The sequence below is a fragment of the Doryrhamphus excisus genome, chromosome 19 (genome assembly GCF_030265055.1).
Source record: "Doryrhamphus excisus isolate RoL2022-K1 chromosome 19, RoL_Dexc_1.0, whole genome shotgun sequence".
In the NCBI taxonomy this organism is placed as follows: Eukaryota; Metazoa; Chordata; class Actinopteri; order Syngnathiformes; family Syngnathidae; genus Doryrhamphus; species Doryrhamphus excisus.
In genome coordinates, this window is record NC_080484.1 from 612,501 (window position 1) to 629,090 (window position 16,590).

General features: G+C 37.4%; 1 protein-coding gene across 5 annotated transcripts in view; it reads left to right on the forward strand.

Annotated features, from left to right (window-relative positions):
* The window catches only part of ltbp1 (latent transforming growth factor beta binding protein 1), a 58,577-nt gene that overhangs the window by 19,175 nt on the left and 22,812 nt on the right, over positions 1-16,590 (forward strand). For 2 of the 5 annotated variants that reach the window (XM_058057061.1, XM_058057063.1), the window contains exons 8-14: positions 970-1,072; positions 3,078-3,140; positions 7,581-7,748; positions 9,830-10,018; positions 12,320-12,406; positions 14,145-14,270; positions 14,367-14,492. In XM_058057061.1, the coding sequence (XP_057913044.1) occupies positions 970-1,072; positions 3,078-3,140; positions 7,581-7,748; positions 9,830-10,018; positions 12,320-12,406; positions 14,145-14,270; positions 14,367-14,492 (862 nt within the window). The remainder of the gene's footprint in view (positions 1-969; positions 1,073-3,077; positions 3,141-7,580; positions 7,749-9,829; positions 10,019-12,319; positions 12,407-14,144; positions 14,271-14,366; positions 14,493-16,590) is intronic. The other 3 variants (XM_058057062.1, XM_058057065.1, XM_058057066.1) reach the window with 3 other exon arrangements.

Consider the following 16,590-nt stretch of genomic DNA (forward strand, 5'->3'; position numbering starts at 1 on the left):
TATTATTATTATTATTATTATTATTATAAATGTATGGGAGTGCAAACGTAACCATTTTTATAGTTTTACAATTGAAGTTTTGAATGCGAAAAATGATGATAAATCTATGTAACTATGTTTTTGGCCCAGTATTATTATTAATATTATTATATATATTAATATTATTATATATATTATTATTATATATTATTATTTTTATTATTATATATTATTATTATTATTATTATTATTATTATAAATAAATATAATGCACGTAACTAGTTATGTTGTTGGTCCAGTATTATTATATAATAATAATAATAATAATATATAATAATAATATTATAGAATAATAATAAAATAATATTATTATCATCATTATTATTATTATTATTATATAACAATAGTAATAATTATTATATAATTTATATTATTATTATTATTATTATTATTATTATTATTATTATTATTATTATTATTATTATTATTATTATTATTATTATTATTATTAATGTATGGGAGTGCAAACGTAACCATGACCATACAGTTTTATAGTTTTATAATCGTAGTTTTGATATGCGAAAAATGATTCTAAATGCATAAAAATGACAAATTAAATGGGATAAATGCACGTAACTAGTTATGTTTTTGGGCCATTATTATTATTATTATTATTATTATTATTATTATTATAAATGGATGGGAGTGCAAACGTAACAATAACCATACATTTTTATAGTTTTATAATCATAGTTTTGAATGCGAAAAATGATTCCAAATGCATGTAACGAGTTGTTTTGGCTGGTTTGTCGTGGCTTTTTATTAAAATAAAGCTATCATAAACATATGGGCTGTTCATGTCAAATATATCTCCCGCTATTTAACCGTAGCTATGCCGTAACCACGTAACCATGTGACTTTTCAAACCGCAGACAGCTTTGAACCGTTTTTATAATGTGTATGTGTAATGTGTCCATGTTTATATTCCAGTGTGGGAAGGCTCTCCCGGGGCTCACCAAACAGGAGCAGTGCTGTGGGACCATCGGGACGTCATGGGGGTTCCATAAATGCCACAAATGTCCAAAGAAACCACGTAAGTGTTGGCACTGACGTCAAGATTTGTAACGTCGATGATGCTAATCAATCACAACACAACTCAACACAAAATGTGTGCTGTCACAACACGTGTGTGCAATCTCAACACGCCACATAATTAACCGCTCCTCCCACCAGTTATGAATGATAACCGCCACCTCGCACAATAGAAACGGTAGAAACGTTTGACAAAATAGAATATCTTTATGTGATATTCTTAACTGTCTTCTAAGCGGTAGAAAATGAATGAATGAATGAACTATAAAAAGTGTTTTGGGTTAACATTTTTGAGCGTCCCCTGCTGATGACATCATAGACGTACCTTGTTCGCTAGCTAATAGGATGCTAAGGAAAGTATTCTGATGAAAAAAAAAATGGAGAATGCACACAAAATTGCAGCGTACATTTTTTTACGTTAACCGAAAAAAATTTGCTAACCAAGGCGGACGCTAACTGAGGTTCTACTGTATTTATCCATTCATTATGCCACCTGTAGTTATTTAATTCATATATATTATCATACCTGTGATTGGCTGGCCACCAGTCCAGGGTGTACCCCGCCTCTCGCCCAAGACAGCTGGGATAGGCTCCAGCACCCCCGCGACCCTCGTGAGGATAAGCGGTAGAAAATGAATGAATGAATGAACTATAAAAAGTGTTTTGGGTTAACATTTTTGAGCGTCACCTGCTGATGACATCATAGACGTACCTTGTTCGCTAGCTAATAGGATGCTAAGGAAAGTAAAGAAAAAAACGTAATTTTTTTTACGTTAACTGAAAAACATGCTAACCAAATGAATGAATTTTTGAGCGTCACCCACTGATGACATCATAGACGTAGCTTGTTTGCTAGCTAATAGGATGCTAAGTAAAGTTTTCAGATGACAAAAAATCCATATTGTATGCTAACCGGAGCATGCACACAAAATTGCAGCGTAAATTTTTTTACGTTAACCGAAAAACATGCTAACCAAGGCGGACGCTAACTGAGGTTCCACTGTATTTATCCATTCATTACACAATGTTTATGCCACCTGTTGTTATTTAATGAATATATATTATTATACCTGTGATTGGCTGGGCACCAGTCCAGGGTGTACCCCGCCCTCGCCCCAAGACAGCTGGGATAGGCTCCAGCACCCCCATGACCCTCGTGAGGATAAGCGGTAGAAAATGAATGAATGAATGAACTATAAAAAGTGTTTTGGGTTAACATTTTTGAGCGTCCCCTGCTGATGACATCATAGACGTACCTTGTTCGCTAGCTAATAGGATGCTAAGGAAAGTATTCTGATGAAAAAAACTTGTATTTTTTACGTTAACCGAAAAACATGCTAACCAAGGCGGACGCTAACTGAGGTTCCACTGTATTTATCCATTCATTACACAATGTTTATGCCACCTGTAGTTATTTAATGAATATATATTATTATACCTGTGATTGGCTGGCCACCAGTCCAGGGTGGACCCCGCCTCTCGCCCCAAGACAGCTGGGATAGGCTCCAGCACCCCTGCGACCCTCGTGAGGAAAAGCGGTAGAAAATGAATGAATGAAAGAATTTTTTAGCGTCACCCACTGATGACATCATAGACGTAGCTTGTTTGCTAGCTAATAGGATGCTAAGTAAGTTGCTAAGTAAGTTTTCAGATGACAAAAAATCCATATTGTATGCTAACCGGAGCATGCACACAATATTGCAGCGTACATTTTTTACGTTAACCGAAAAACATGCTAACCAAGGCGGACGCTAACTGAGGTTCTACTATATTTATCCATTCATTACACAATGTTTATGCCACCTGTAGTTATTTAATTAAGATATATTATTATTGTTTCTTTTACTATCACGGAATTGGCACACGGGTAAAAACAGGAAGTGAATCAATAATTCATAATTGCTGAGACATAAGGGGGTGGGATTAACGCAACGTGTTGAGCTACTTTTTGAGTGATTTATTTACTATCTGAATAAATAAATATGTTTGTCCGTCACTTCTCCCAGCAGCTATTCCTCTGATCGACTGTCCTCAGGGTTACAAGAGAGTCAACAGCACCCATTGCCAAGGTAACACGCGTGTCCATTGTATCTGTACTCGAGTACCTACTATCTGTACTTCTACTTCTACTATCTACTTCTCACTTACTCAGTCTTTCAATTGTTGATGTAAAGAAAACTACCAGTCCAAACAACTTTACACCGAAAGCGTCCAATTTCATCCTCGTTTATGCCGCGACACGGCTAGCGTTTTTACATATTAGCACCCATGTAGCAATATCATCACCTTTACATTTGTATTAGCCAATATAATTGATATCATCAGAAGAAATATTCATATATATTCATACAATATTCATTCATTCATTTTCTACCGCTTATCCTCACAAGGGTCGCAGTGGGGCGCTGGAGCCTATCCCAGCTGACTTGGGGCGAGAGGCGGGGTGGGATACACCCCGGATTGGTGGCCAGCCAATACCAGGGTACATATAGACAAACAACCATTCACACTCACATTCATACCTATGGACAATTTGGAGTGGCTAATTAACCTAGCATGTTTTTGGAATGTGGGAGGAAACCGGAGTACCCGGAGAAAACCCACGCATGCACGGGGAGAACATGTAAATATAAATTACCCGCAAAAAATGCCACTTATGTATGTTTTTTTCTACCTAATGATGCATTTTTGGCCTTGTGCGACTTATACTCCGGAGCGACTTATAGTCCAGAAAATACGGTAAATAAACCCGCAAAAATGCGACTTATACTCCAGTGCGACTTATGTATGTTTTTTTTTCTACCTAATGATGCATTTTTGGTCTTGTGCGACTTATACTCCGGAGCGACTTATAGTCCAGAAAATGGTCAATAAACCCGCACAAAATGTGACTTATACTCCAGTGCGACTTATGTTTGTTTTTTCGACCTAATTATGCATTTTTGGCCTTGTGCGACTTATACTCTGGAGCGACTTATAGTCCAGAATATACGGTAAATAAACCCGCAAAAAATGCGACTTATACTCCAGTGCGACTTATGTATGTTTTTTTCTACCTAATTTTGCATTTTGGGCCTTGTGCGACTTATACTCCGGAGCGACTTATAGTCCAGAAAATACGGTAAATAAACCCGCAAAAAATGCGACTTATACTCCAGTGCGACTTATGTTTTTTTTCTACCTAATTATGCATTTTTGGCCTTGTGCGACTTATACTCTGGAGCGACTTATAGTCCAGAAAATACAGTAAATAAACCCGCAAAAAATGCGACTTATACTCCAGTGCGACTTATGTATGTTTTTTTTCCCACCTAATTATGCATTTTTGGTCTTGTGCGACTTATACTCCGGAGCGACTTATAGTCCAAAAAATACGGTAAATAAACCCGCAAAAAATGTGACTTATACTCCAGTGCGACTTATGTATGTTTTTTTTTACCTAATTATGCATTTTTGGCCTTGTGCGACTTATACTCCGGAGCGACTTATAGTCCAAAAAATACGGTAAATAAACCCGCAAAAAATGTGACTTATACTCCAGTGCGACTTATGTTTTTTTTTTGTTTTTTTTTTTAACTAATTATGCATTTTTTGCCTTGTGCGACTTATACTCCGGAGCGACTTATAGTCCAGAAAATACGGTAAATAAACCCGCAAAAAATGCGACTTATACTCCAGTGCGACTTATGTTTTTTTTTTGTTTTTTTTTTACCTAATTATGCATTTTTTGCCTTGTGCGACTTATACTCCGGAGTGACTTATAGTCCAGAAAATACGGTAATACATACATTAAATGAACATGCTCCACAAAATGTTTCCCTTATTGGTAACATTTAATCCCCCCCCCCCACCCCCCCTTCAAATGACCTTACAAGCGTTTCTTTACTGGCCTTTGAACGTCGTACTTTGTCAGTTCCAGTGAAAACAATCCCAGCTGTCATTGGTATGCGGAGATGTTTAATTGCAGCGTTTGACTTGGACGTCGCCAACTAAACTCCCCCGCATGCCTTCGTCTGAACGAGCGCTCGGCTGTTTATTCACGTCTTCCTTCGTGTTTGTGTTCCCGTGATTTCATGTGCTTTGCCCGTGTCACCAGATGTGGTGGACGGAGGCAGTAAAGTCGTCTTTTATTTGGTTGTTTCAGGGAAACGTTTACGCTTTTGGCTTTCTTGACGATAACCGATGCAGTCGTCCCTCGCCGATTTTCGCAGCTTCACACAAAAATATACTCGTATAAATTATACTGTTATGTGTTTGAATGAAATATGCACATTGGAGCACTTTGGTGAAACATAACGTACAAGCCTTGATGGCCAAAACAATAGGCTTTTATTGCAGGAGTCATAATTAAACCTTACAGCATCGTTGAACGGGCCCTTGCACCCCCAGACACCTCAGGGGGGGTCGTGGCACTCCTCATACTGTATGTTCAAAGTATGATGAAGATCTGACGTTATGGATCTGAGTTATTAATGCCCCGCCCACATCTTATCAAACAGCCTAAAATGCTTTGCAATATAATATCGCTTGTAGTAGTTTGTTGAAATAATTGTTTGTTGGTTTGAATCATCCCACAACAGACAGTAAAACATCCCAAAAATTCAAAAAAATTAAAAAAAAATTACTTCCTGTCCCCCCCCCTCACCCACATCCCCAAGGGAAGAGTCTTATTTACGTCTTATATGTATTATTTTCTGTTACTATATGGACTATGTTGGGTAACAGGACTGTAACGGCAACTGTGGGGGTGCTATTTCATGTCCATTGGGCTTTAATAATTGTACTACTACTACTAAATCTTAGGTCAGGTCTGGAAAAAAATAACCACGATAAACGAGGGATTACCGTATATCAATGCTTTGATACTGATTTCGATATCAAATGCTGCCGTTGGATGCAACAGCTCTACACAAAGACAAATACTGCAATATATAATGTAATGGTAATGCTAATGGTAATGGTAATGCTAATGCTAATGGTTTGATTTCATTAGAACATGCATCAGATTCCAATTGAGTGCATCCCATAATCAGTTCCCAGTTCCACATGTCCAAAAGGAGTAGGAAGAAGCAAAGCTTATTAAATCCTACCCCTCCATCTGGTACTTTTACAATCACTAACTGTTACATTTGTTCACTTCCTGCTTTCATAATATAATTTAAGTTCTTTTTTTGTTTTTTTATTTATTTATTTTATTTATGTCATGTGCCAAAGTACTCGGTGATATGATCATACAATGACATAATCGGTACCATAGTAACTGTCAATATAGTTTTATAGCGTATATTTATATTTATATTTGTGTATTTTTAAATATATTAATATGCTATATTTATATAGTGTTATAGTTTTTTTAATTTTTAATTTTTTTTATTAATTTATTTTTTGTCCCGTACCAAAGTACTCGGTGATATGACCATAAAATGACATAATCGGTACCATAGTAACTGTCAATATAGTTTTATAGTATATATTTACATATATTTTTGTATATTTTTTATATATATATATTAATATACTATATTTATTTAGTTTTATAGTTTTTTTTATTTTTTTTATTTTTAATGTATTTTTATTATTTTTTATTTTTTTTGACATTTTTTGTCACATACCAAAGTACTCGGTGATATGAGCATCCAATGACATAATCGGTACCATAGTAACTGTCAATATAGTGATATAGTATATATTTATATATTTTTATATATATTAATATACTATATTTGTATAGTTTTATAGTTTTTTTGTTTTTTTAATTTTTTTAATTTTTTTTCTTTTTTTGTCACATACCGAAGTACTCGGTGATATGACCATACAATGACATAATGGGTACCATAGTAACTGTCAATATAGTTTTATAGTATATATTTATATATTTTTATATATATTAATATACTATATTTGTATAGTTTTTTTGTTTTTTTAATTTTTTTAATTTTTTGTCACATACCGAAGTACTCGGTGATATGACCATACAATGACATAATCAGTACCATAGTGGTCTTAAGATCTGGATCGGGTCTGGATACAGCTAAACCAGTCACTTCCTGTTCAGTGCAAAACAAGCTAAAACACGAGGCATGATTGACATGGATTCTACACAGAAACCAGAAAGGTATGAAAACACGGCGGCTGGATTACATAAGAGTATAAATATCATCTAAAAACACAACAATATAAAGAAAATATGCACTAATGGAGGAAAATGATGTCAATAAAGAAACATACTTTGTTCTCAGCCATTCTCCTTTTGTCTCTGGACAAAGTCCGAGTACATGTGCAAATAATGGCTAGTCTCCCTTTGGGTTATGTCGACAACCTCTTATGTCGACATGAGTCGGTCCAGATGGAGGGGCGTCGACATTCTACTGTACTATGTTTGCTTTGGTGACAGGGACTTTCTTTATTCCTTCACTTTGTCATGTGTTCCTTCCCCTTGTGTGTCTCCTACACCCTGGTGCACCCAATCTGGTCTTTGTCCTCCTCCTCCTCCTCCTCCTCCTCCTCAGCCAACATATCTGCCGTTGAAGAGGACAAGGGCGCTTGCTTCCGTTTGGTGAGCTCTGGGAGGCAATGTTTACACCCGGTGTCTGCCCAGCTGAGCAAACAGCTCTGCTGCTGCAGCGTGGGCAAAGCCTGGGGACCCCATTGTGCCAAATGTCCCCCTCCAGGAACAGGTAAGCCCCCACTGGGTGAGACCTCCGCCATGTCTCTATGTCTCTCTCCTGTCCTTTATTCAACCATTGGACAATTTGGCTGTTGAATTTGGTGTTGCTGGATGCACGGTGGTGGAGTGGTTAGCGTGCAGAGCATCACAGCTGGGAGACCGGGGTTCGATCCCATCCTCGGGCATCTCTGCATGTTATTCCCATGCATCGTGAGTTTCCTCCCACATTCCAAAAAAAACATGCTAGGTGAATTAGCCACTCCAAATTGTCCATAGGTATGAATGTGAGTGTGAATGGTTGTTTGTCTATATGTGCCCTGTGATTGGCTGGCCACCAGTCCAGGGTGTACCCCGCCTCTCGCCCCAAGACAGCTGGGATAGGCTCCGCGATAGAAGCGGTAGAAAATGAATGAATGATTATTACTACTACTACTAGTAGTAGTAAGCTAGTATTAGCCTGCTTAAATTTGCTTAAAAACTTTTATAAAAAAAAAAAAAAATCAATGAAAAAAAAAATCAATAAAAAATACCAAATTATTTAGGGGGGCTTAAGAACATTTTAAAATAGGCCTAATGACGCCACTTAGAAGTAAAAAAAAAAACATGCTAGGTTAATTAGCCACTCCAAATTGTCCATAGGTATGAATGTGAGTGTGAATGGTTGTTTGTCTATATGTGCCCTGGGATTGGCTGGCCACCAGTCCAGGGTGTACCCCGCCTCTCGCCCCAAGACAGCTGGGATAGGCTCCAGCACCCCCCGCGATAGAAGCGGTAGAAAATGAATAAAGGATTATTAGTACTACTACTAGTAGTAGTAAGCTAGTATTAGCCTGCTTAAATTTGCTTAAAAACTTTTATAAAAAAAAAAAAATCAATGAAAAAAAATTTATAAAAAATACCAAATTATTTAGGGGGGCTTAAGAACATTTTAAAATAGGCCTAATGACGCCACTAGCTCTTAGAAGTAAAAAAAACAAACATGCTAGGTTAATTAGCCACTCCAAATTGTCCATAGGTATGAATGTGAGTGTGAATGGTTGTTTGTCTATATGTGCCCTGGGATTGGCTGGCCACCAGTCCAGGGTGTACCCCGCCTCTCGCCCCAAGACAGCTGGGGTAGGCTCCAGCAACCCCCGCGATAGAAGCGGTAGAAAATGAATGATTATTAGTACTACTACTAGTAGTAGTAAGCTAGTATTAGCCTGCTTAAATTTGCTTAAAAACTTTTATAAAAAAAAAAAAATCAATGAAAAAAAAAATCAATAAAAAATACCAAATTATTTAGGGGGGCTTAAGAACATTTTAAAATAGTCCTAATGACTCCACTTAGAAGTAAAAAAAACATGCTAGGTTAATTAGCCACTCCAAATTGTCCATAGGTATGAATGTGAGTGTGAATGGTTGTTTGTCTATATGTGCCCTGTGATTGGCTGGCCACCAGTCCAGGGTGTACCCCACCTCTCGCCCCAAGACAGCTGGGGTAGGCTCCAGCAACCCCCGCGATAGAAGCGGTAGAAAATGAATGATTATTACTACTACTAGTAGTAGTAGTAAGCTAGTATTAGCCTGCTTATTGGCTTGCTTAAATTCGCTTAAAAATTTGTCCGATATTTTTTTTGTAAAAAAAAAAAAAAAAAAATCAATGAAAAAAAAATCCATAAAAAATACCAAATTATTTAGGGGGTCTTAAGAACATTTTAAAATAGGCCTAATGACGCCACTGGCTCTTAGAAGTAAAAAAAAACAAAAACATGCTAGGTTAATTAGCCACTCCAAATTGTCCATAGGTATGAATGTGAGTGTGAATGGTTGTTTGTCTATATGTGCCCTGGGATTGGCTGGCCACCAGTCCAGGGTGTACTCCGCCTCTCGCCCCAAGACAGCTGGGATAGGCTCCAGCACCCCCGCGACCCTCGTGAGGAAAAGACACAGCAAAGTGATGCTCGTATTTGATTGACAGCATGCCGCAATTATTAATCCAGTCTCATTCTACGGTTTTTCTACGGCTTTCATTTTCTACGCCCCTGCCTTGTGTTGGTGTACTGACGCAGTAAGCTTCTTTGTTGTTGTTTTTTTTTTTTTCTATTCTAGCCATGTTCAAAGAGATCTGCCCCGGTGGAATGGGCTACACTGTTCTTCCAAATCCGCCTGCCAATAATAATAATAATAATAAGCCAGTGACCGTGAACCAGATGCCCGTCGATCCATTGACCCCACACCCGTCACCGACACTGGAAAAACCAGTGGTGGTTCTGGGGAAGCCGGAAGAGATTATACCAGGTGAGTCCAGAGCATTATAACAATATAACAAAATGTCCGGGGGGGGGGGGGCAGACTATATATTTTACACGTAACAGTCCACCTGGTATTATTGTATCTGTAAAATTGTCATGCAATCTGCTATTATTATTTATTATTTTATATTTATATTTAAATATTTAAAAAATAATAAAATATTATAATAATTAAAATAAAATTAAAATAATAATTATTATATTATTATTATGTAAAATATGCAAATATAACAATATTATTATATATAATTAATATAATAATTAGCATTAATATAATAAATATAATAATCATAATAGTTATAATAATAATTATTATTTAAATTTGTATTATTATTATGTGCTTGTGTCTCTTTTTTCAGGAGCACTTTGTAAACAACAGACCATGTCAAACAACGAAATTGATACAACCATCAAAAGGTTGGCTCAGGCGGGCCGTATTCAAACACTTGGCGGGCCGGATGTGGCCCCCGGGCCGTAGTTTGCCCACCCCTGGTCCAGAGTGTCGACAGCTGGGATAGGCTCCAGTGGTAGAAAATGAATGAATGAATGGTCATTTTTATGCTTGAAAATACAAAAATGAAACATGCATTTTACTAATAATCTCATAGAGGTCGCATAGAGTTAGTAATAGTACATTTTGGAAATGGCTTCCTCTGCACGATGCATTATTTGGAGTCAAGCATGTGGGATTGCTTGTTGATGAATCACGTCTTGAAGCGATGTAGGAAAAAGTGAGCGACTCAAGTCGGGAACAGGAGAGCCACTGAGGGAAGTCAAACTGCATTCATGCAAACCTGCTTCACCCAAACTCCGCCAATCAAAGGACTTTTGTCAAATGGTGGAGTTTTGGCTGAAAAACATTGTGGTTTGTTTGACGCTAATCCCTCAAAGACCTGGTAAGAGTCTGGTACGGTTATACTGTATTGGCACCAATAATTCAACCAAAACTAATATAAAAAAAAATATTCCTAAACCTGACTGACAGTGTCAATCAAAACTGAAGAACTGTTTATGTTCCATAAACACTGGACACCTTTTGTGTTCATGTTTATTTTTTGTGTAGCTGAATAAGCATTGTGTTAGCATATCTTACACCTATTCAGCCTGTTCTCTATTCTTTTATTATTGTTACAACTTGCCTTCCAAGATGGCGGAATGTCTGTTTTGGTCAAGTAGTTTGGAAAATTAATTACTTGCAAAAAATGACACTTATACTCCAGTGTGACTTATGTATGTTTTTTTTCTACCTAATGATGCATTTTCGGCCTTGTGCGACTTATACTCTGGAGCGACTTATAGTCCAGAAAATACGGTAAATAAACCTGCAAAAAATGCGACTTATACTCCAGTGCGACTTATGTATGTTTTTTTTCTACCTAATTATGCATTTTTGGCCTTGTGCGACTTATACTCCGGAGCGACTTATCGTCCAAAAAATATGGTAAATAAACCCACAAAAAATGCGACTTATACTCCAGTGCGACTTGTGTTTTTTTTCTATTTACGCATTTTTGGCCTTGTGCGACTTATACTCCGGAGCGACTTATAGTCCAGAAAATATGGTAAAAAACCTGCAAAAAATGCGACTTATACTCCAGTGCGATTTATGTTTTTTTTCTATCTAATTATACATTTTTGGTCTTGTGCGACTTATACTCTGGAGCGACTTATAGTCCAGAAAATACGGTAAATAAACCCGCAAAAAATGCAACTTATACTCCAGTGCGACTTATGTATGTTTTTTTCTACCTAATTATGCATTTTTGGCCTTGTGCGACTTATACTCTGGAGCGACTTATAGTCCAGAAAATACGGTAAATAAACCCGCAAAAAATGTGACTTATACTCCAGTGCGACTTATGTATGTTTTTTCTACCTAATGATGCATTTTTGGCCTTGTGCGACTTATACTCTGGAGCGACTTATAGTCCAGAAAATACGGTAATTATATTCCTTGTCTCTTCAATTGCCATTGCCGAACCACAACACAATCCAGCTTTAAGCCCTAAATATTCCTCACACAATTATTACACTCATTTGATTCATGACCGTGGTGCATTCAAGAGCCGCTGAACAATGTGCCAAATGTGTTTGTGTAACAAAAAGCGTTATCAGTAAAGCGTAGATATGGTACATGTGTGCTGTACATTGACCTGTATCGCCACGTATTCATGAATTTATTTTCCAACAATGAGAGTGAGATGTATTTTGTTGCAGTACGACTTTCACATGTGGTTATCTGTAACTACACAACATTGATAATATTTGTGTCTCCTGACTACAATAGAGGTTGTGGAGCAGAGTTCCCCCCCCGTTCCAGTGGAAATGTTCCCTTCCAATGCCGGCCAGGACATTGCTCCCACCCAGGCTGCCGGTATGACCACCACTTTTCAACTCCTAATTGTTGCTCTTGCGTGTCTCTGAAGTACCAAGACTCCTAATGGGATTTGGACTCAGTCCTTTGCATTTACCGGGTCTTTCTTTGGAACACCCAAATAGGACTGGACTCATATTTTATGAGTCTAAGCTTGTTAGTTGGACTTATCGAGTAATCGGCTAATGGTTTAGTCCCAACATATTAGAAACACGACAAAAATGTCCAAAGTCAAATTAATGTGTATTTTTTTTGCCTAAAATGCCTGCACGGTGGTGAAGTGGTTAGTGTACAGACCACACAGCTAGGAGACCCGAGTTCAAATCCCACCCTCGGCCATCTCTGTGTGGAGTTTGCATGTTCTCCCCGTGCATGCGTGGGTTTTCTCCGGGTACTCCGGTTTCCTCCCACATTCCAAAACATGCTAGGTTAATTAGCCACTCCAAATTGTCCATAGGTATGAATGTGAGTGTGAATGGTTGTTTGTCTATATGTGCCCTGTGATTGGCTGGCCACCAGTCCAGGGTGTACCCCGCCTCTCGCCCCAAGACAGCTGGGATAGGCTCCAGCACCCCCCTGCGACCCTCGTGAGGATAAGCGGTAGAAAATGAATAAATTATTATTAGTACTACTACTACTAGTAGTAGTAGTAGGCTAGTATTAGCCTGCTTATTGTCTTGCTTATTAGCCTGATTTTGCCCTATTATATAAAATTTGTTAAAGATTTTTTTTTTGTAAAAAAAAAAAAAGTAAATGAAAAAAAATCAATAAAAAATATCAAATTATTTAGGGGGGCTTAAGAATATTTTAAAATAGGCCTAATGACGCCACTGGCTCTTAGAAGTAAAAAAAAACAAAAAACATGCTAGGTTAATTAGCCACTCCAAATTGTCCATAGGTATGAATGTGAGTGTGAATGGTTGTTTGTCTATATGTGCCCTGGGATTGGCTGGCCACCAGTCCATGGTGTACCCCGCCTCTCGCCCCAAGACAGCTGGGATAGGCTCCAGCACCCCCCTGCGACCCTTGTGAGGAATAGCGGTAGAAAATGAATGAATAATTATTAGTACTACTACTAGTAGTAGTAGTAGTAGGCTAGTATTAGCATGCTTATTGTCTTGCTTATTAGCCTGATTTTGCCCTATTATATAAAATTTGTCAAAGATTTTTTTTTTTGTAAAAAAAAAAATAAAAAAAAAATTAAAAAGTAAATGAAAAAAAAATCAATAAAAAATATCAAATTATTTAGGGGGGCTTCAGAAATTTTTAAAATAGGCCTAATGACGCCACTGGCTCTTAGAAGTAAAAAAAAAAAAACATGCTAGGTTAATTAGCGACTCCAAATTGTCCATAGGTATGAATGTGAGTGTGAATGGTTGTTTGTCTATATGTGCCCTGTGATTGGCTGGCCACCAGTCCAGGGTGGACCCCGCCTCTCGCCCCAAGACAGCTGGGATAGGCTCCAGCACCCCCCGCGACCCTCGTGAGGATAAGTGTAAGAAAATGAATGAATACCTCCGGAGTATTATGTCTTATGTCTTGTCTCTTCAATTGCCATTGTTGAACCACAACACAATCCAGCTTTAAGCCCTAAATATGCCTCACACAATTATTACACCCATGATAACTTCAATGATAACTCATGAAAATATTCAAAAATGATTTTTAATTGAATGAATTAATTAGGTTTAGATTAATTTGTGGTAATTAACTGCATTCTTTGTCTCTTCCGAAGCAGAGGTGGACGAATGCCAGATCAACCCATACATTTGCGGTCAGGGGGTTTGTTACAACACCGCTGAAGGCTACACCTGCCACTGCCATGACGGATACCGCTTGAACGATGACCTCACTTCCTGTGTCGGTCAGTATAAGAGGCCATGAAGTACCGCAAGATTACGTATTTGCGTGTGTACTACTAACCAGATGTTCCGCGCTCTGCTTTGTGTTCATTGCTCAGATGTAGACGACTGTTTGGAGAGTCCGTCCTTGTGCTCCGGCGGTCTGTGCCAAAACACCGAGGGTAGTTTCCTCTGTGTGTGTCCACAAGGATTCCTGGCTGATGAAGAGGGAACCAGTTGTGTGGGTCTGTATGAGTATTTCCTGTTTGATGGCACACACTTCCTGTCTAGTTACAGTCATCCCTCCTTTATCACGAGGTTCCAGGAAGTGACGTAAAAGGGTTCCAGGTTGAGTTTTAGTTTGGACGATAAGGCTGCGTTGTTATTATTATTATTATTGTTTTTAAGTCTATTCTTGGCTGCACGGTGGACGAGTGGTTCACTTTAGTGGATTTTGACTTTTCCTTCAAGGCACACAGAATATTATATTTCTATGGCTATGTAAACATCAAAAAAATCGACCTTTTTCTGATTTTTAGTAATCAGTAGAACATAGGTAAGTTTGAGGAAAGTATCAGTTCCCAACTAAAAAAAGGGAGAAAACTGAAATTTTATTTCAAGCATTGCTTTCCCTTAGACACAAATATTTTTTTTTAGTTAACACGCAGGCCTCACAGCTGGGAGACCCGAGTTCGATTCCACCATCGACCATCTCTGTGTGGAGTTTGCATGTCAATCATCAGAATATTATGTCAATCATCAGAATATTATGTCAATCATCAGAATATTATGTTTCTATGGCTATGTAAATATGGAAAAAAAAATTCTACCTTTTTCTGATTTTTAGTAATCAGTAGAACATAGGTAAGTTTGAGGAAAGTATCAGTTCCCAACTAAAAAAAGGGAGAAAATAGAAATTTTATTTCAAGCATTGCTTTCCCTTTGACACAAATATTTTTTTTTAGTTAACACGCAGGCCACACAGCTAGGAGACCCGAGTTCGATTCCACCCTCAGCCATCTCTGTGTGGAGTTTGCATGTCAATCATCAGAATATTATGTCAATCATCAGAATATTATGTCAATCATCAGAATATTATGTTTCTATGGCTATGTAAACATGGAAAAAAAATTCTACCTTTTTCTGATTTTTAGTCATCAGTAGAACATAGGTAAGTTTGAGGAAAGTATCAGTTCCCAACTAAAAAAAGGGAGAAAAACAAACATTTTATTTCAAGCATTGCTTTCCCTTTGACACAAATATTTTTTTTAGTTAACACGCAGGCCTCACAGCTGGGAGACCCGAGTTCGATTCCACCATCGACCATCTCTGTGTGGAGTTTGCATGTCAATCATCAGAATATTATGTCAATCATCAGAATATTATGTTTCTATGGCTATGTAAACATGGAAAAAAATTCTACCTTTTTCTGATTTTTAGTCATCAGTAGAACATAGGTAAGTTTGAGGAAAGTATCAGTTCCCAACTAAAAAAAAGGGAGAAAACAGAAATTTTATTTCAAGCATTGCTTTCCCTTTGACAAAAATATTTTTTTAGTTAACACGCAGGCCTCACAGCTGGGAGACCCGAGTTCGATTCCACCATCGACCATCTCTGTGTGGAGTTTGCATGTCAATCATCAGAATATTATGTCAATCATCAGAATATTATGTCAATCATCAGAATATTATGTTTCTATGGCTATGTAAACATGGAAAAAAAATTCTACCTTTTTCTGTTTTTTAGTAGTCAGTAGAACATAGGTAAGTTTGAGGAAAGTATCAGTTCCCAACTAAAAAAAGGGAGAAAACAGAAATTTTATTTCAAGCATTGCTTTCCCTTAGACACAAATATTTTTTTTTAGTTAACACGCAGGCCTCACAGCTGGGAGACCCGAGTTCGATTCCACCATCGACCATCTCTGTGTGGAGTTTGCATGTCAATCATCAGAATATTATGTCAATCATCAGAATATTATGTTTCTGTGGCTATGTAAACATGGAAAAAAAATTCTACCTTTTTCTGATTTTTAGTCATCAGTAGAACATATGTAGGTAAGTTTGAGGAAAGTATCAGTTCCCAACTAAAAAAAGGGAGAAAACAGAAATTTTATTTCAAGCATTGCTTTCCCTTTGACACAAATATTTTTTTTAGTTAACACGCAGGCCTCACAGCTGGGAGACCCGAGTTCGATTCCACCATCGACCATCTCTATGTGGAGTTTGCATGTCAATCATCAGAATATTATGTCAATCATCAGAATATTATGTCAATCATCAGAATATTATGTTTCTATGGCTATGTAAATATGGAAAAAAAAATTCTACCTTTTTCTGATTTTTA